Source organism: Cyanistes caeruleus, unplaced genomic scaffold (assembly GCF_971803275.1).
Source record: "Cyanistes caeruleus unplaced genomic scaffold, bCyaCae1.hap1.1 HAP1_SCAFFOLD_87, whole genome shotgun sequence".
In the NCBI taxonomy this organism is placed as follows: domain Eukaryota; kingdom Metazoa; phylum Chordata; class Aves; order Passeriformes; family Paridae; genus Cyanistes; species Cyanistes caeruleus.
Window position 1 is genome coordinate 769,830 of NW_028255892.1, and position 19,736 is coordinate 789,565.

The following is a 19,736-nucleotide window of genomic DNA, read 5'->3' on the forward strand; positions in this document are numbered from 1 at the left end:
TTACATGCCCTGAAAGAAGATAGTGACCCCACTGGAAGCTGGTTCTCCAGCTGGGGCATCACTGGATGGTTGAGGTCTCTTGTGCTAGAAGGGGGACGGACTTTACTTGTAATGTTAATCGGGATGAAAGTCTAAGTTGTGTGTTATCTTGTCTTCATAAGAGTATAGAATGAGTCACATCCAAAGCCTGGTTTGTGCAAAAAGAGAAAGGGGGAATGGTTGCTATACTTTATATATTAGTAAAGGCCTGTCTGCACAAACCAGTCTTTGAAATAAGTCGTGATATTAAAGGCTAAAGTCCTTGAAACCTTCCTGCAGAAGAGAGAGTAAAGCAAAACAATATCCTTGTGTACAGGAGAAAAAATGTAAACCTGTGTGTGTTAGCCAATAGTAACTTGCTCTGCTCGCAGGCCCTGTAGAACCCTATAAAAGGTGTGCTAAAGATAGAAATAAATGTCGTTCACGTTTACTTCTGTGAAGAGTGCTGAGTCGCTGGCAGTCCTCCAATAAAGTTCTACAAATGAAACATAACAAATGTCATTGGGGTGCAGAGGCATTGGTGAAATTGATGAAACAAAAATTAATCTCGGTACGGATGCTAACAATGGCAAAATCAGTAATGTCAAAATGTGAAATCTGCTTAAAAAACAACTCAGTGGCTAGACACAGGCATAGCTAGGGAAGATTAGGATAGGAACAGAATCAGGATGACACTTGGCAAGAAGCCTCTAGTAGAGTGAAATTTGGGTGGACCCTAGAGTCTTTGATTGGTCCTATAGCAAACTATCAGAAGAGAGAAATGTACAAACTTACAGGTCCGGTAGATAAATTAGCAAGAGTGACCTGAGAAAGATTTAAAGAACTAAACATACAATTACAATTTACTACTCCTGAAAGAGCATGGAGTGTGTGAGTTTTTTTAAAGGGATGGATTGATCATTGCTGCATTCACACCCCAAATGTGACTGCACATGTAGAATATGACATCAATCAATTGCAACAAATAGAGCACGGAGCACAGGAAGAGCAAAAGGATTTGTTTACAAGTTGATTAGGCAAAATCTTCAAAGGTTTAGGGTGGAACGTGAGTTCATGGATTAAATCTATCATTGAGAGTGTGATCATCTTACTAACTGTATTCTCAGCAATATGAGGTTAGTTGACAGCATCTTCAAGGGAGAAATACGGAAAAAAATGTCCTGGAACCAGAAAATAATAAAGGCACTGATGTGAGATCCACATCCACCATCTTCTGGTTCTCCAGTTCGTGACAACATCCAGGACAACGCTTACATCAATCAAGGATTCAAAGAACATCAAGTATAAACTCAGAAACAAAGGACTGTAACAAGTGAAAACATTTGCACTTCTAGTGAAGTGAAAATGCTTTCAAAGGGGGGAATAATAGTAAAAGGTCTTAAAATCTTAGAAAATTCAGGGACTTAGAAATAAAGTTAGGTTTGGCAAGCCTGGGAAAAGTAGGCTCTGGGAAATGTTAGGCCTTGTCCTTGCTAAAGATCAGGTGAAACTGCACCTGTGTAGTCAGTAGATGATAAATGATACAATTGTTAGATGTGATTAGATATAATTATTGTTTAAAGAAGATGAGGAACAATGTTAGGGGTCTGAGGGGGATCATGAGAAATCCATGCTTGGGTAACATCAATGTATACAATAGAACGATGTAAGTTTAATAATTAATATGTAAGTTATATAACGATAGAGTACAAAAACATGTTCAGCTCAAAACCAAGTCGGGTCAGATTTGGGTATGTGTACCCCTGACACCCAGATCTCTTAATAAAGCACCTGCATATAATCATTCGTGATTATGTGTGTTCCTGAACGCTAACAATTTCATCAGATTTTACTGGAATTTTGTGAGAAATTTGTGGAATTTTGTGGGATATTTTGTAAAATTTTGTGAGATATTGAGGAGATTTAGGGAATTTTGTGGGAAATTTTCTGGAATTTTGAGGATTTTTCTAGAATTTTGTAAGATTCTGAGAAGACTTGAAGAGTTTTTTGGTATTTTTCTGGAATTTTGTTGAACACTGTGGAGATGTTGTGGATGTTTCTGGAATTTGGTAGGGTTTTGTGAAGATTTAGGGAATTTTGTGGGATTTTTCTGGAATTTGGTGGGATTTTTCTTGAATTTTGTGGGGCTTTTCAATAATTTTGTGATTTTTTTTTCTGGAATTCTGTGTAAATAGGAGGAGATCCTGTGGGATGTTTCTGGAAATTGGTAGGGTTTTGATAAGATTGAGAGTTTTTTTTATTTCTCTGCAATTTTATGGGATTTTTCTGGAATTTTGTAGAAATTTATGAAGATACTTTGGGATGTTTCTGGAAATGTGTAGGGTTTTGAGAAGTTTTAGGAAATTTTGTGGGTGTTTTCTGCCATTTTGTGGGATTTTAAGGAGACTTGAAGGATTTTGTGGGAGGTTTATAGAATTATTGGGATTTTTATGGAATGTTGTGGGGTTTTTGTGGAATTTTGTGGGATTTTGAGGAGACTTGAGGAATTTTGGGGGATTTTTCTTAGGCTTTGTGGAAATTGGAGCAGATTTTTTGGGATGTTTCTGGAATTTGGTAGGGTTTTGAGACGTTTCAGGGATTTTGGTGGGATTTTTCTGGAATTTCATGGGATTTTTCTGAGCTTTTGTGGGATTTTGATAAAATTTAAATACTTTTGTGGGATTTTTTTTGAATGTTGTGAAATTTTGTGGGATTTTGAGGAGTCTTGAAGAATTTTTGGGGGATTTTTCTGGAATATTGTGGGATTGTTCCTTAAATTTTGTGTGATGCTTCTGGAATTTCATGGGGGTTTTATGGAATTTTGAAGGATATTGTGGAGACATGAAGAATTTTCAGGCATCTTTCTTAGATTTTGTGGGAATTTGTGGAAATTTTTTGGGATGTTTCTGGAATTCGGTGGGATTTTGAGAAGATTGATGGAATTCTTCGGGGGTATTTTTTTGGAATTTTGTAGGATTTTTTTGAGTTATTCTGGAATGATGAGGAGATTTTGTGGGATGATTCTGGAATTATTGAGGTTTTTGTGAAATTTTGAAAGATTTTGGGAAGACTTGAAGAATTTTCTGGGCTTTTTCTTAGATTTTGTGGAAATTTGTGGAGATTTTGTGGGATGTTTCAAAAATTTGATTCGGTTTTGAGAAGATTTAAGGACTTATTTTATTTTTTTCTGCAATTTTGAGGGATTTATATGCTATTTTTGGGGATTTTTTTTGAATTTTGTGGGATTTTTCTGGAATGTTGTGGGATAATGAAGAGACTTGAAGAATTTTGAGGGATATTTCTGGAATTTTGTGGAAAGTGGAAGAGATCTGTGTGGATGTTTCTGGAATTTTGAGGAAATATTTTGGAATGTTGTGGAAATTGGAAGAGATTTTTTTTATGTTTCTGGAATTTGGTGACATTTTGAAGAATTTTGTGGCACTTTTGTGGAATTTTTGTAGAATTTTGTGGGATTTTGAGAAGACTTGAAGAATTTTGTGGGATTTTTCTTAGATTGTGTGGAAATTTGTGGAGATTTTGTGGGATATTTCCAGAATTTGGAGGGGGTATTGTAGAATTTTGAGGGATATTGAGGAAACATGTAGAATTCTGCGGGATTTTTCTTAGATTTTGTGGAACTTTGTGGAGATTTTGTGGGATGTTTCAAAAATTTGGTAGGGTTATGAGAAGATTTAAGGATTTTTTGGGGTTTTTGCTGCAATTTTGTAGGATTTTTGTGGAATTTTGTGATATATTGAGGAAACTTGATGAATTTTGAGGGATATTTCTAATATTTTCTGGAAATTAGTGGAGATTTTGTGAGATGTTTCTGGAATTTGGTGAAGGGAGAAAATTTAGGTAATTTTGTGGTATTTTTTTCAAATGTTGTCAAACTTCTCTTAAATTTTGTGGAATTTTCTCAAATTTTGAGGGATTTTTGTAGAATTTTGTGGAAATTGTGGAGATTTTGTGGGATGTTTCTGGAATTCAGTAAAGTTTTGAGAAGATTTAGGGAATTTTGTGGTATTTTTTTCTTTAATGTTCTGTGATTTTTTTAAAAAATTTTGTGGGATATTGAAGAGATTTTTGTGGAAGTTTCTTGAATTTTGTGAGATTTTTTTCAAATTTTGAAACATTTCGAAGACTCATGAAAATTTTTTAGGCATTTTTCTTAGATTGTGTGGAAATTTGTGGAGAATTTTGTGGGATATATCTGGAATTTTGTGAGCCTGTGAGAAGATTAAAGGAATTTCTTGCTTTTTTTCTAGAATTTTGTGGGATGTTTCTAGAATTTTTGGGATTTTTTTGGAATGTTTTGGGGTTTTGTGGATCATTGTGGGATATTGAGGGGACTTGAAGAATTTTGAGGGATTTTTCTAAGGTTTTGTGGAAATTTGTAAAGATTATGTGGGATGATTCTGGAATGTCGTAAGGTTTTGAGAAGATTTAGGAAATTTTGTGGGTGTTTTCTGCCATTTTTTGGGATTTTTCTGGAATTTTGAGGGATGTTTCTGGAATTTTGTGATGTTTTTCTGTAATTTGGGTGATTTTGAGGAGACTTGAAGAATTTTGATGGCCTTTTTCTTAGATTTTGTGGAAATTAGTGGAGATTTTGTAGGGTGTTTTTGGAATTTGGTGGGCTTATGAGAATATTAAGGTAATTTCATGTTTTTTTTCTGGAATTTTGTGGACTATTCTGGAATTTTGTGTTATTTTGAGGAGACTTGAAGAATTTTGAGGGGTTTTTCTTAGACTGTGTGGAAATTTGTGGAGATTTTGTGGGATGTTTCTGGAATTTGGTGGACTTATGAGAAGATTCAGGAACTTTTCTGGAATTTTGAGGGAATGTATCTGGAATTTGGTGGGATTTTTTTTGAATGTTGTGGAATTGTATGGAATTTTGTGGGATTTTGAGGAGACTTGAAGGATTTTGTGGGGTGTTTCTAGAAGTGTTAGGATTTTTTTGGAATGTTTTGTGGTTTCTGTGGAATTTTTTGGGATATTGAGGAGACTTGAAGAATTTTTAAGGATTTTTCTTAGGTTTAGTGGAAATTTGTAAAGATTATGAGGGATGTTTCTAGAATTTGGTAGGGTTTTGAGAAGATTTAGGAACTTTTGTGGGTGTTTTCTGCCATTTTTTGAAATTTTTCTGGAATTTGGTGGGATGTTTCTGGAATTTTGTGGGTTTTTTTGTAATTTGGGTGATTTTGGAGAGACTTGAAGAATTTTGAGTACATTTTTCTTAGATTGTGAGGAAATTAGTGGAGATTTGGTGGGGATATTTCAAGAATTTGGTAGGGTTTTCTAAAGTTTTATGGAATTTTGTGGGATTTTTTTGGAAAGTTGTGGTAATTTTCTGGAATTTTGTGGGATTTTAAGCAGCCTTGATGAATTGTGTGGGATTTTTCTTAGATTGCATGGAAATTTGTGGAGATTTTTGTGGGATATTTCTGGAATGTGGTAAGCTTATGAGAAGATTTTGGGAATTTTGTGGGTTTTTTTCAGGAATTTTGTGTAATGTTTATGGAATTTTGTGGGATTTTGAGGAGACTTGAAGAATTCTGAAAGGTTTTTCTTAGATTGCGTGGAAATTTGTGGAGATTTTGTGGGATGTTTCTGGAATTTGGTGGGCTTATGAGAAGATATTGGGGGTTTTGTGGATTTTTTTCTGGAATTTTGTGGGATGTTTCTGTAATTTGGTGGGATTTCTTTGGAATGTTTTGGAATTGTCTGGAATTATGTGGGATTCTGAGAAGACTTGAGAGATTTTGTGGGTTGTTTCTAGAATTGTTAGGATTTTTTTTGAATGTTGTGGGGTTTTTGAGGAATTTTGTAGGATATTGAGGAGCCTTGAAGAATTTTGTGGGATTTTTCTTAGGCTTTGTGGAAATTTGTGAAGATTAAGTGGGATATTTCTGGAATTTGGTAGGGTTTTGAGAAGATTTAGGGAATTTTGTGGGGTTTTTCTGTAATATTGTGGAATGTTTATGGAATTTTGTAGGATTTTGAAAAGACTTGAAGAATTGTGTGGGATTTTTCTTAGATTGCGTGGAAACTTGTGGAGATTTTTGTGGGATATTTCCGGAGTTTTGTAAGCTTATGAGAAGATTTAGGGAATTTCGTGGGGTTTTTTCTGGAATTTTGTTCAATGTTTCTGGAATTTTGTGGGATTTTGAGGAGACTTGAAGGAATTTGTGGGATGTTTCTGGAATTTTTAGGATTTTTTTTTGAATGTTGTGGAGTTTCTGTGGAATTTTGTGGGATATTGAGGAGACTTGAAGAACTTTGAGGGATCTTTCTTAGGTTTAGTGGAAATTTGTAAAGATTATGTGGGATGTATCTGGAAGTTGGTGGGCTTATGAGAAGATTTTGGGGACTTCGTGGGGATTTTTTTTGGAAGTTTGTGAGGTGTTTCTGGAATTTGGTGGGATTGTTTTGGAATGTTGTGGTAATTTTCTGGAATTTTGTGGGATTTTGAGAAGACTTGAAGAATTTTGAGTACATTTTTATTAGATTGTGTGGAAATTAGTGGAGATTTTGTGGGATGTTTCTGAAATTTGGTGGGCTTACGAGAAGATTTTTGGAATTTGGTGGGATTTCTTTGGAATGTTGTGGTAATTTTCTTGAATTTTGTGGGATTTTGAGGAGCCTTGAAGAATTGTGTGGGATTTTCCTTAGATTTTGCGGAAATTAGTGGAGATTTTTGTGGTGATTTTATGGAATTTGGTGGGGTTTTCAGAAGATTTAGGGAATTTTGTTGGATTTTTTTGGAATGTTGTGGCAGTTTTCTTGGATTTTTTGGGATTTTGAGGAGCCTTGAAGAATTGTGTGGGATTTTTCTTAGATTGTGTGGAAATTTGAGGCGATTTTGTGGGATATTTCTGGAATTTGGTGGGCTTATGAGAAGATATTGGGGGTTTTGTGGATTTTTTTCTGGAATTTTGTGGGATGTTTCTGGAATTTGGTGGGATTTCTTTGGAATGTTTTGGAATTGTCTGTAATTCTGTGGGATTCTGAGGAGACTTGAAGAATTTTGAGGGCCTTTTTCTTTGATTGCGTGGAAATTAGTGGATATTTTGTAGGGTGTTTCTGGAATTTGGTGGGGTTTTCAGAAGTTTAAGGGAATTTTCTGGAATTTACTTGTAAAGTTGTGGTAATTTTCGTGAATATTGTAGGATATTGAGGAGCCTTGAAGAATTGTGTGGGATTTTTCTTAGATTTTTTGGAAATTAGTGGAGATTTTCTGTAATTTTGTGGGGTTTTCAGAAGATTTAGGGAATTTTGTTGGATTTTTTTGGAATGTTGTGGCTGTTTTCGTGGATTTTGTGGGATTTTGAGGAGACTTGAAGAATTGTGTGGGGTTTTTCTTAGATTGCGTGGAAACTTGTGGAGATTTTTTGGCATATTTCTGGAATTTGGTAGGCTTATGAGAAGATTCTGAGTAATTTTGCTTTTTTTTTCTGGAATTTTGTGACATGTTTCTGGAATTTGGTGGGATTTCTTTGGAATGTTAAGGAATTGTCTGGAATTTTGTGGGATATTGAGGAGACTTGAAGAACTTTGAGGGATCTTTCTTAGGTTTAGTGGAAATTTGTAAAGATTGTGTGGGATGTATCTGGAAGTTGGTGGGCTTATGAGAAGATTTTGGGGACTTCGTGGGGGTTTTTTTTGTAAGTTTGTGAGGTGTTTCTGGAATTTGGTGGGATTGTTTTGGAATGTTGTGGTAATTTTCTGGAATTTTGTGGGATTTTGAGGAGCCTTGAAGAATTGTGTGGGATTTTCCTTAGATTGTGCGGAAATTAGTGAAGATTTTTGTGGAGATTTTCTGGAATTTGGTGGGGTTTTCAGAAGATTTAGGGAATTTTGTTGGATTTTTTTGGAATGTTGTGGCAGTTTTCTTGGATTTTGTGGGATTTTGAGGAGCCTTGAAGAATTGTGTGGGATTTTTCTTAGATTGTGTGGAAATTTGAGGCGATTTTGTGTGATATTTCTGGAATTTGGTAGGCTTATGAGAAGATATTGGGGGTTTTGTGGATTTTTTTCTGGAATTTGGTGGGATGTTTCTGGAATTTGGTGGGATTTCTTTGGAATGTTTTGGAATTGTCTGGAATTTTGTGGGATTCTGCGGAGACTTGAAGAATTTTGAGGGCCTTTTTCTTAGATTGCGTGGAAATTAGTGGAGATTTTGTAGGGTGTTTCTGGAATTTGGTGGGGTTTTCAGAAGTTTAAGGGAATTTTCTGGAATTTTCTTGTAAAGTTGTGGTAATTTTCTTGAATTTTGTGTGATTTTGAGGAGCCTTGAAGAATTGTGTGATATTTTTCTTAGACTTTGTGGAAATTTGTGGAGGTTTTTTTGGAGATTTTCTGGAATTTTGTGAGATGTTTCTGAAATTTGGTGGGATTTCTTTGGAATGTTTTGGAATTGTCTGGAATTTTGTGGGATTCTGAGAAGACTGGAAGAATTTTGAGGGCCTTTTTCTTTGATTGCGTGGAAATTAGTGGAGATTTTGTAGGGTGTTTCTGGAATTTGGTGGGGTTTTCAGAAGTTTAAGGGAATTTTCTGGAATTTTCTTGTAAAGTTGTGGTAATTGTCTTCAATTTTGTGGGATTTTGAGGAGACTTGAAGAATTTTGAGGGGTTTTTCTTAGATTGTGTGGAAATCTGTGGAGATTTTGTGGGATGTTTCTGGAATTTGGTGGGCTTATGAGAAGATTTTGGGAATTTTGTGGATTTTTTTGGAATGTTGTGGTAATTTTCTTGAATTTTGTGGGATTTTGAGGAGCCTTGAAGAATTGTGTGGGATTTTCCTTAGATTGTGCGGAAATTAGTGGAGATTTTTGTGGTGATTTTCTGGAATTTTTGGGGGTTTCAGAAGATTTAGGGAATTTTATTGGATTTTTTTGGAATGTTGTGGCAGTTTTCTTGGATTTTGTGGGATTTTGAGGAGCCTTGGAGAATTGTGTGGGATTTTTGTTAGAATGTGTGGAAACTTGTGGAGATTTTGTGGGATATTTCTGGAGTTTGGTAGGCTTATGAGAAGATTCTGGGTAAGTTTGCTTTTTTTTTCTGGAATTTTGTGAGATGTTTCTGGAATTTGGTGGGATTTCTTTGGAATGTTGAGGAATTGTCTGGAATTTTGTGGGATTTTGAGGAGACCTGAAGGAATTTGTGGGATGTTTCTGGAATTTTTAGGATTTTTTTTTGAATGTCGTGGAGTTTCTGTGGAATTTTGTGGGATATTGAGGAGACTTGAAGAACTTTGAGGGATCTTTCTTAGGTTTAGTGGAAATTTGTAAAGATTGTGTGGGATGTATCTGGAAGTTGGTGGGCTTATGAGAAGATTTTGGGGACTTCGTGGGGGTTTTTTTTGTAAGTTTGTGAGGTGTTTCTGGAATTTGGTGGGATTGTTTTGGAATGTTGTGGTAATTTTCTGGAATTTGGTGGGATTTTGAGGAGCCTTGAAGAATTGTGTGGGATTTTTCTTAGATTGTGTGGAAATTTGAGGCGATTTTGTGGGATATTTCTGGAATTTGGTGGGCTTATGAGAAGATATTGGGGGTTTTGTGGATTTTTTTCTGGAATTTTGTGAGATGTTTCTGGAATTTGGTGGGATTTCTTTGGAATGTTTTGGAATTGTCTGGAATTTCGTGGGATTCTGCGGAGACTTGAAGAATTTTGAGGGCCTTTTTCTTAGATTGCGTGGAAATTAGTGGAGATTTTGTAGGGTGTTTCTGGAATTTGGTGGGGTTTTCAGAAGTTTAAGGGAATTTTCTGGAATTTTCTTGTAAGTTGTGGAAATTTTCTTCAATTTTGTGGGATTTTGAGGAGCCTTGAAGAATTGTGTGGGATTTTTCTTAGACTGTGTGGAAATTTGTGGAGATTTTTGTGGGATGTTTCTAGAATTTGGTGGGCTTATGAGAAGATTTTAGGAAATTTGTGCGGGTTTTTTTGCAAGTTTGTGGGGTTTTTCTGGGATTTTGTGGGATTTTGAGGAGCCTATAAGAATTGTGTGGGATTTTTCTTTGTGCAGAAATTTTTGGAGATTTTTGTGGGATATTTCTGGAATTTGGTAAGCTTATGAGAAGATTTAGGGAAATTTGTGGATTTTTTCTGAAATTTTGTGAGGTTTTTCTGGAATTTTGTGGGATTTTGAGGTTTCTTGAAGAGTTTTGAGGGGTTTTTCTTAGATTGTGTGGAAAGTTTTGGAGATTATGTGGGATGCTTCTGGAATTTGGTAGGGTTTTGAGAAGATTTAGGAAATTTTGTGGGTGTTTTCTGCCATTTTTCGTCATTTTTTCTAGAATTAGGAGGGTTGTTTCTGAAATTTTCTGATGTTTTTATGTAATTTGGGTTATTGTCCTGGTTTAGGGTAAATTTGGGAGAAAACCTCCAGTGGGTTCCCCCCGGGAAGCAAACCCACGTGGCCCCTTTCTCCCACCCCCCATCCAGTTCGGGAAGAGATTTCTCTGAGAGGAGTGGAAAAAACCTGTTTATTTCCCAGGCACAGCACTACCCAGCACAAAAATGAACGATATCAAATTACAAAACCTCTCGCCCTTCAGCAGAGATGAGGAACTTCAGAGGGTCTCTTTCCTGGGGGTGTTGGCTCTGTTATCAGTCCCTCTGGCGCTGGAAAATGCCGCTGCCCAGGCTGGGCTCCCGGTAGTCCAGGGGTGCTCCCGGTGCTCCCCCGAGTCCCCAGTCCAGAGCAGCTTCGATTCGTTTCAGGAAAAGGGAAAGAAAACAGTCCAGGAAGACCTCTCTGCTCCGGCTAGCTGGAAAGCCAAGGCGATCTGTGTCTTGTTGTCTGTCTGTGCTGTAGTCAAAACTCCCGATGCGGGGGGAGCAAGTGCAGTCTGATAACAGACTTGGTGCTTCTTTTCCACTCACTTTTACTCTCAGATGGAATTTTAAGAATACAGAACCTGTGTCGGGGTTAGGTGGACGAATGGGGATACAATTTAACATCATAATCAACCCAGGACACACGCCCACTGTGCTTTCCAGCTGCTTTGCTCCAGCTCCCCCCAAATCACCATGAATTCCACTGAACTGAAACAAATCCAAATCCTCGTGGGTCGGGACAAGGGCAGGGAGAGGTCACTCAGGGATCACCATCAGGGGCACAACAGCCCGACACGGGGAAATGAACTGAGCTTAAGACTGAGCAAATCAGACCAGGAGAATGAGGATTAAAATCAATCTTGAGAAACACCTCCTCCCACTCCTGAACTTTTCTGTCCGGGCCGCTGCTCGCGGGGCACAGAGAGGGGCCCGGCCGTGTCCCTCGAAACCTCCCTGGGAATCAGCCCAGAGCCCTCAGCCTTCCTTGTGCCCATCCCCGGGGCCCCTTGTCCCTCCCAATGGCTCCCGTGGCTCTCCCAGTCCATCCCAGCCTCTCCCAGTCCATCCCAGCCTCTCCCAGTGACCCCGCCTGTCCATCTCGCCCCTCCGTGGATCTGCCGCCCCTCAGCCAATCAGAGCGCGTCTCTCTGATGACTCATCAGTTGCCGGGCAGATCCACAGAGCCGAGAGCCCCGCGCTGGACTCGGCCACCCAGTGCCGCGCGCTTCATTCCCAGTCCCGCCCAGTGCCACCACAGTCCCGCCCAGTGCCACCACAGTCCCGCCCAGAGGCCCCAGTGTCCTTCCTACTCCTTTTTAGCCCATTCCGTCTATTCCTAGCTCATTCTCACTTCACTCCCAGACCTCCACCCCCTCATCCAGTGTCCCAGTATCCACTCTCATCTCTTTCAGTGCCACCCCAGGCCCTGACAGTCCATTCCCAGTCCCTCCCAATGCCACACCACTCCTCTCCACTCTCTCCCAGTGCCCATCCCAGCGTGTCCATCTCGCTGGTGCCCTCCAGCTCCCAGCCCGGCCCCGGCCGCCTGCTCTGCTCCCTGATGGATTTCTCCCCTGCCCACATCCAGCTGAGCTGCTCCCAGGGCCAGCAGCAGCTCTCGGGCCACGTGCTGGCCACTGCCGTGCTCCCCAGCGGGGACTGGAGCCAGCAGCTCCTGGTGCTGCTGGAAATTCCCCCGGCAATGCGGGCTCAGCTCCAGCTGCCAGGTGGAGCACGGCAGCCTGGAGCACCCCCTGAGCCGGCACTGGGGCACGGCCCGGCCCCCACAGCGCCAGGGGCAGCGGGGGAGGCAGTAGAGGGGCTGGGAGGGGGATTGGGGTGTGCTGGGAGTATGGATGTTAACTATGAGCAAAAGTAGGGAGCGCAGTGCCTGTGGAATAGCAGGCTGCATAACTTCCTTAGTCCCGCCTGAGAAAGTGGCCTGGGAGATCATGGGGAGGAATTAAAACAATCCTCAGAGATAGAGAACAGCCCTGCAGGTGCTGTTTGTCAGTTTCGTGTTTTCTTGCAAGAGAAGGTCGAGGGGTGGTGTACCCCACTGACCAGTGATGGTGATGTGTTAGTTCACTGACCAATAACAGTTTTACCTTTCTATACTTTCATGTATCGGTCTATAAAAAAAGATCTGAGGTAATAAACCTTAAGAGCTCTCCTGTTCAACTCACAAGAGAGTCTGTGTTGTTCTTCTCGCCGTTCCCAATAGAGCGACACTGGGAGTAACTGGGAGGGAGTTTGAGATAGACTGATTTAAACTGGGAGAGGGGTTTGTGGGCCAAGAGTGGCTGAGAAGGGGATTAAAGGTTATTGGGGAGGGTGGGATGGGGTTCAGGGGGTCCTGGTGGAAACTGTGAGGGAGTTTGGGGGTGCTGGGTGTAACTGGGAGGGATTTGAGTGAGCCTGGAGGGGCTGGAAGGAGACTGGAGATTGGAAAGCAGGGATTGGGACGAGGTTGGTTGTGCTGGGAAGAGACTGAGAGGGATCCTGATGAGTCCTGGTGGGGCTGGGAAGGAACTGGGAGAGGGTTTGGAGGTCCAGGGGCAGGGCATTGTCCAGGGGGGCATCTGGGAGGGGACTGTGGGATCCTGAGTGGGACAGGAGGGTCTTTGGTGGATCCTGGGGAGGCTGGGAAGGGACTGGGAGGATGTTTCAGAGGTCCTGGTGGGGTGGGTGAGAGTGGAAGGGTGCTTGGAAGGGCTTGGGGTGTCTGTGAGAGGTTTTAGGGGGGATCCCGACCCCTGCAGACCCCCAGAGATGCTGCCGTACACTGCCCGCAGGAAGATGCTGATATGGATCGAGGGCTCCATGTTGGGCTTCGTCTTCCTGGCACTGGGGCTCAGCTTCTGCCTGCACAAGAAGGTGAGGTGGGGTCCTGGGGGTCATATCCTCCCTCTCCCGGAACGTGTGTGCTCCCCCAGGGCCCCCAGCCCAGTGTCACCCCCTTTTCTCTGCCCACAGAGCTCCTGAGCCGCTGGCAGCCGCAGCCCCTCCCCATGGCTTCAGGCCCAGCCAGCATCCCCCGCTCCATCCCTGGGCTGATTTTGGAGGGGTCGCGTGCCCCCCCAGCCCTGCTGTGACTCTGCCCTTGCCCGGCTGCTCCCAGTGTTCCCAGTAAAGCTTCCCAGTTCGCCCCTGTCCCGTTTATGGGGGGCAGTGGGGAGGGACCTGGGGAGACCCCATGGGGGTACCCTGTCAGGGATAGATGCTGCCCCAGGTTGGATCAGGACCCCCGTGTGTCCCCCCGATCTGTCACCCTGTTCTGGGGACTCCTTGGGAGACACCAAACTCCAGCATGGCACCCAGCAAACCCTAAAAAGGGCTGGGACCCCTGAAGCCACCAGGGAGATTTGGGGAGGGGGTGCATGGGTGGTACCTGGACCATGGCAAGAGCCCAGTGCTGCCCCAGCCCAACCTGCCCCAGCTCCATCCTGGCTCCTCCTGTGGGATGTGAAGGAATTGGAAAAATGGGGATCCAAGCCTGGGCGCTGGGCTCAGGGGAGCAGAAGAGATGGAGGAGGAGGAGGAGGGCAGAGGAAGTAGCGGGAGAAGGGCTGGAGAGGAGAAGGAGGCAGGATGAAGAAGAAGGAGGAGTGAGACTCATCCAAACCCAATATGGAGCTCCCATGTGCCCCTTGTCCTCTGCACTTCCACCCCTGCCCCACAGCCGCCCAATCCACCACCCCACCCCTCTGCTTGGTTTTGGGAGTTCCAGGTCCCTCCTGCTCAATCTGAGCCTCCCATCCCCCATTTCACTCAATTCTGGCAGCTCCTGGCAGCCTTTTCCTGCGAAGAATCCCAGAGTTTGGGAATTATGAGGTGCAGTTCTGGAGGAACGCCGCGGTGGTGTCGATGGCAGGGGTGCCACAACTACCCTGAAGAAGCCGTCCTGAAAAGGACTGTCCAGGGGCACAGGCACATCCTCTGCCCAGTGAGTGATCTCAGCTCAGTGGCAGCGTGCAGGCGACAGGGAGAGAGGCTAGGGAGCTGTATGGCATTCCACTGAGAAATAGCCTTTATTATAGCAGGGCCCTCAGTGAAGGGAGCCAGTGACAGCGGCTCTCTGAACAGGGGAAAACTCGGGGTATTTATAGAGGAGAGGGGCGGGGAAAACTGGGATACGTGTATCAGGGTGGATTGATAGGGAGGAAAACCGATGGGGTGTAACAAATTAACATGTTCAACTCAAAGGCCTCTGGGAGTGACACTTTTTCTCTCCATGAGAGAAAGTGTCTCACCTAGGGAGAAGCTCTCCAGGGAAGAGCCAAAATCTCTGAGCTGGCAGGTTCTTTGGGCTCCACAGAGGAGGACAGCGCTGTCTGCTGTGGCCTCTCAGCTGCCCCCCACACCCTGGGGGTGCTGGGATTTCCCTCCTGGGCACAAGGACGTTCATTCCCTTCCAGGAGCCCAATGCCCGGCTGGGGCTCCAGGCCAGGGGGTTCTTGAGCAGCTGCCCCAGAACCTCCGCCAGGGGCTCCCAGCGCAGCCGCAGCCGCTCAGCCTGGGCTCCCCAAAGCCCTCAGCAAGCCCCAAGTCCCTGCCAGGAACCCTCAACTCCCTCAAACCCAGCATCCCCCACAGCCCCTGCAAGTTCCCCCCATGGCAGCGGCCAAGGCCATGGCCCCACATGTCCTCACCCATGGCTGTGTCCCCACCATGTTTCCACCCCTGGCATTGTCCCCCATGTGTCCATCTGTGCCCGTGTCCCCCCATGTCCCCATGAATGGCCATGTCCCTGTCCATGTGTCCCCACGTCACTCTCCATGTCCCACCATGTCTATGTGTCTCAATGTCCTCACCCATGTCTTAATTCAATGTCTTTATTTTTACCCCCAAATTAGATATTTTAAAGGAAAGAAGAGAAATGAAAAAAAATCAAGGCCAAAACAAAAGGATTTCTTTGTGCTGGCTGAGCATCCCTGTGACTGAGTGGAAGGAAAGAAGCATTTTTGGAGGGGTTTCCACCCCACTGTCTCCAAAACCTTGATCTTTGCCCCACTTCATCACCATTTGGCTGTGGAAGACACCCTTGGGCAATAGGAAATCAAAATTGTGAATTCAGTGAGGTTGGAAAAGACCTCCAAGACCATCCAGTTATTCCTCGATGCCACCAGAAGATAAGATTGAATGCAAAAGATTTTCTGGGATTGAAAGTCAACAAATCCACTCCCTCCAAGGAATTCCCATTGTTGGTCTGTGTCCCAGTGGATGTTCCCGCCCCGGTGTTCATCCAGGTGCCCACAGGGAGCCAGGAAGATGTGGAGCCTCCCAGCCAGGTGTCTTCCCAACACGCATCACCAGGACCACGGATCACCAGGGCTCTGCCCAACAGGGGTCACTGGGGATCATCCAACGCCCATCCTCCCATGGGGAATGGAGCTGGAGCAGCGCACGAAGCTCTTCCCGCACTCGGGGCACTCACAGGGCTTCCCTTACTGGTGACTCCGTTGGTGTTGGGTCAAGTGAGAGCTCTGTGAGAAGCTCTTCCCACACTGGGGACACTCGTAGGGCCTCTCCCCACTGTGGATGCGCTGGTGCCTGACGAGGTTGGAGTTGCGGTTGAAGCCCTTCCCGCAGTCGGGGCAGCGGAAGGGCCTCTCGTCTGTGTGTGTTTTCTGATGACTGAGGAGATTTGACCTGGTCTGAAATCCTTTCCCACACTCGGGACACTCGTAGGGCCGTTCCCCTGTGTGCTGGCGCATGTGGGGGATGAGATGGGAGGTGCAGTTGAAGCTCTTCCCACATTCCAAGCACTTGTAGGGCCATTGCCCCGTGTGTACTTGGTGGTGGATGAAGAGGTGGGAGGTGTGGCTGAAGCTCTTCCCACATTCCAAGCACCTGTAGGGCTTCTCCCCGGCATGAAGCTGCTCATGGACCACCAGGTTGGATCTCTGGATGAAGCCAAGGGGGGGTCTTTTCTCCTCAGAGCAGCCTGGGATGGGTTTGGAGCCCCTCCCTGTGGGGGATCCCTTTGGCATTTCCTCCCCATTGGATTCCTGCCCCTTGGAGCCGCTCAAAACGGCCTCGTCCACGAGGTTCTGCTGCGGGGATTTGTCCTCCCTGGTCTCCCTCTGCAGCTCAGTGCCTGGGGGAGGAAGGACAAGGGGAGGAAGGGACAAGGAAAGGAAGGAGCGAGGAAGGAAGGGAAGAACAAGGAGAAGAAGGAGGGTAGAGAAGGATGAAGGAGTGGAAGGGACAGTAAGAAAAAAGGGAAAAAGAAAGGGATCAAGAAGGAAGAGAAACAAGAAGAGGAAAGAACAAGGGGAGGGAGGGGGGGAAGGAAGGGAGGGAGGGAGGGAGGGAGGGAGGGAGGGAGGGAGGGAGGGAGGGAGGGAGGGAGGGAGGGAGGGAGGGAGGGAGGGAGGGAGGGAGGGAGGGGAGGGAGGGAGGGGGGGAGGGGGGGGAGGGGGGGAGGGAGGGAGGGAGGGGAGGGAGGGAGGGGAGGGAGGGGGGGCGGGAGGGGAGGGAGGGGGGGCGGGAGGGGAGGGAGGGAGGGAGGGAGGATTTGTCTCCAAGCCACAGGGAAGGGGAAGGAGCTCTGCCCAGTCTGTCCCTGGCAGGACGGCATCTGCAGCAGGGCTGTCCTTCAGCCGGGGGCCATCCTGGGCTGGGAGATGGAGCAGAAGAGAGGGGGAAAGGGGCAGTGACTTCCTCCTCACCTGCCTGGGGGTCCCAGAGCATCTTCCTCTCTGCCTCCTCCTCCTCCATTCCTCTAATGCTTGGGCATGAGAAGTCTGGTTTGGGGGGAAAAAAAGGGGTGACCACCTAGGATTCAGGGTTCCTCCTGCCCAAGTCCATCTCTGGAAGTCATCAGCCATGAAAATCTCCAAAGCATCAGGACTGAGAGGAAAAAATCCCTCCCTGAGGTTTCCCTTTCCTGGGGTCCCCACTTTGGTGTCCCAGGGCTTCCCCCTCTGCAGGCTCATCCCTTCTCCGGGCTGCCCCTTCTCCAGGCTCCCCTCACTCCTGGCTCTCGGGGTCCCCCCTCTCCAGGCCCCCATTTCAGGCTCCGGCACTCCCGGGGCTCCCCCCTTTTCGCTGCTCCCCTCCCCCTGCCGGTACCGGGCATCTCAGCTCAGCTTTGGAGTCCTGCAAGATCCAGACATCGCTCTGCCCGGCCCGGCCCCAAAAAAAGAAACAGGGGTCCCCAAAGCTACTTCGAGTGCGCTCCAAATATCCCTTCCCCTGCAAACAAATCCTGCCAGGACGGCCCAAGAGCTTCGGGGCGAGGTTCCCGTCCCCGGTGAGCTGCGGGCTGCGGGGCCCGATGCTCCCGGCGCGAAGGGGCTGCAGATCCAGAGAGCGATGGACGCACCTGGGTGATTTGCGGAATAAAAGGAACTCTATAACTCACAGAGTAGTTATAAGAGCAGGTATGAATTTATTCAGTGCTGAGGTGCATGGGGGATATCTCCTCCAAAAAGCATGCACACCTTTTTGATTAGGTTTTCCCTTTTTATCCTTTACAGAGCAGGTTTACACGATACGGCTAATACATATTAATTTCCTAACCCCGCCTGTCTTCACTTCATATTAAAATTAGCCCTGTGCCCCTTTCAGTCCTTTGGCCGCTTTTTTTTTGGGGAGGGGGACTTCAAATCCATTTCTTCCGGCTTAGGGTCCAGGAATCTCCTTTATCCTGTGGTGCCTTTGTCTTTGCATCTTGTTTGTGTATTCCAGCTCCTTATCTTATCTTGCAGTCTGACTCTTTTTCCTGTTCTTGTGGATTAGGGTGTCAGGGTCTGGTTTTTGTCAGACACCCCTTTTAAACATTTCTTCTTAATTCTTAATTTCTTTGTTTCATGGGGCCTCCTCTGCTGCTCCTCTTGCAGTTCCTGCTCCTCCTCTACCCCTCCTCTTCCTCCCGCTCCTCCGCTTTCCCCTCCTTGCCCTCCTCCTCCTCCATCTCTCGGCTGCTGGCGAGGAGCTCTGGGGTGAGCGGAGCGGGGCCGGGAGCCGGTGGGAAAGGGCTGGGAGAGGGGGATGAGGGGAGCTGGGCCAGGGGGAGAGGGGTTCTCAAGGAGGGGCTGCCAGTTAAGCCCAGGAGCCCCAAATCCCCTCCGTGTCCTGCCAGCCCCTGCCCCTGGCGCTGTGGGGGCCGGGCCGTGCCCCAGTGCCGGCTCAGGGGGTGCTCCAGGCTGCCGTGCTCCACCTGGCAGCTGGAGCTGAGCCCGCATTGCCGGGGGCGGTTTCCAGCAGCACCAGGAGCTGCTGGCTCCAGTCCCCGCTGGGGAGCACGGCAGTGGCCAGCACGTGGCCCGAGAGCTGCTGCTGGCCCTGGGAGCAGCTCAGCTGGATGTGGGCAGGGGAGAAATCCATCAGGGAGCAGAGCAGGCGGCCGGGGCCGGGCTGGGAGCTGGAGGGCACCAGCGAGATGGACACGCTGGGATGGGCAGGGGGCTTGGGGACCCCCCAGTGCAGATCTTCCTCCCCACAAGCCGCAGGGAATCGCTCCAGGGATCGAGTGCTGTGGGACAGGGAACCACGTTTCTTTCACCCCAGCCCCACCTTTCCCTCTCCTCTCCCCCTTTCTCCTCCTTCCCCCAATCCATTGCCCCCTCACGCTGCAATGTGGGTTTCCCAGCACCCTCCCCCACGCTTTGGGGGGGTCCCAGCCCTCTCTTTTTCCCACTCTTTCCCCTTCCCAATCGTCCCTCCAATCTCCAGCCTCCTCCCCCGTGCTTGGATTTATGGGTTCCAGGCCCCTCCTGCTCAGTCTGGGGGTCCCATCCCCCCTTTCACTCAATTCAGGAAGACCCTAGCAGGTTTTTTTCTGGTAGGAATCCCCGAGTTACAGGATTTTTGGGGTGTAGGTTTGAAGGGGGACAGCTCTGTCTGGCATTTGTTTAACCCATGGTCTGCCGGGGAAGCACAAAAATGTTTCCCATTCCCATCCTTTCCTCATTTGGTCTGGTTCATGAGCTGCTTTCTTGTTTCCTTTGGTATCTGTTCTCATCTATTTGTCATCTGCAGTTTGAGTCATTTACTTTTCCAGAAATTCTGTCTCCTTCTAATAATAGATAATGTGATCCCATCCCGTGGTGAAATGTTGTGTTCCTCATCTGAGTGGATTGGTTGGGGGGAAGGTCAGGAGCTGGAGCTGTGTGGTTGGTTATTATTTCAATGACATCCTGTAATCTAATTATCCTATTGAAATGAGAAATGGTTTCTCTGGTACCTGCTATGAATTCATCAGGGTTCCCAGGGTCTGGTCCATGGTGTTGCAGGATTTGTTCGGGTGGCTGTTCATCTTTTCCCCATTTCTGGGCGCTCCCTTTAGCCAGGGCTGCATCAATTGTCAGCTTTTCTCATTAAATCATCACATACTTGGATTCCCAACTGATTTCCCTGAACTTGGG

General features: G+C 46.0%; 2 protein-coding genes across 2 annotated transcripts in view; one reads left to right on the forward strand and one right to left on the reverse strand.

Annotated features, from left to right (window-relative positions):
- Positions 1-13,347, forward strand: part of LOC147646679 (serine/threonine-protein kinase PAK 1-like) — a 30,357-nt gene extending 17,010 nt beyond the window's left edge. Inside the window, exons 7-8 of the mRNA XM_086873088.1 lie at positions 13,125-13,239; positions 13,339-13,347. Coding sequence (XP_086729214.1) covers positions 13,125-13,239; positions 13,339-13,347 — 124 coding nt within the window. The remainder of the gene's footprint in view (positions 1-13,124; positions 13,240-13,338) is intronic.
- Positions 1-17,378, reverse strand: part of LOC147646666 (uncharacterized) — a 713,664-nt gene extending 696,286 nt beyond the window's left edge. Inside the window, 2 exon segments of the mRNA XM_086873090.1 lie at positions 15,732-16,462; positions 17,342-17,378. Coding sequence (XP_086729216.1) covers positions 15,732-16,462; positions 17,342-17,378 — 768 coding nt within the window.
- Between the last annotated feature and the right edge of the window lie 2,358 nt (positions 17,379-19,736).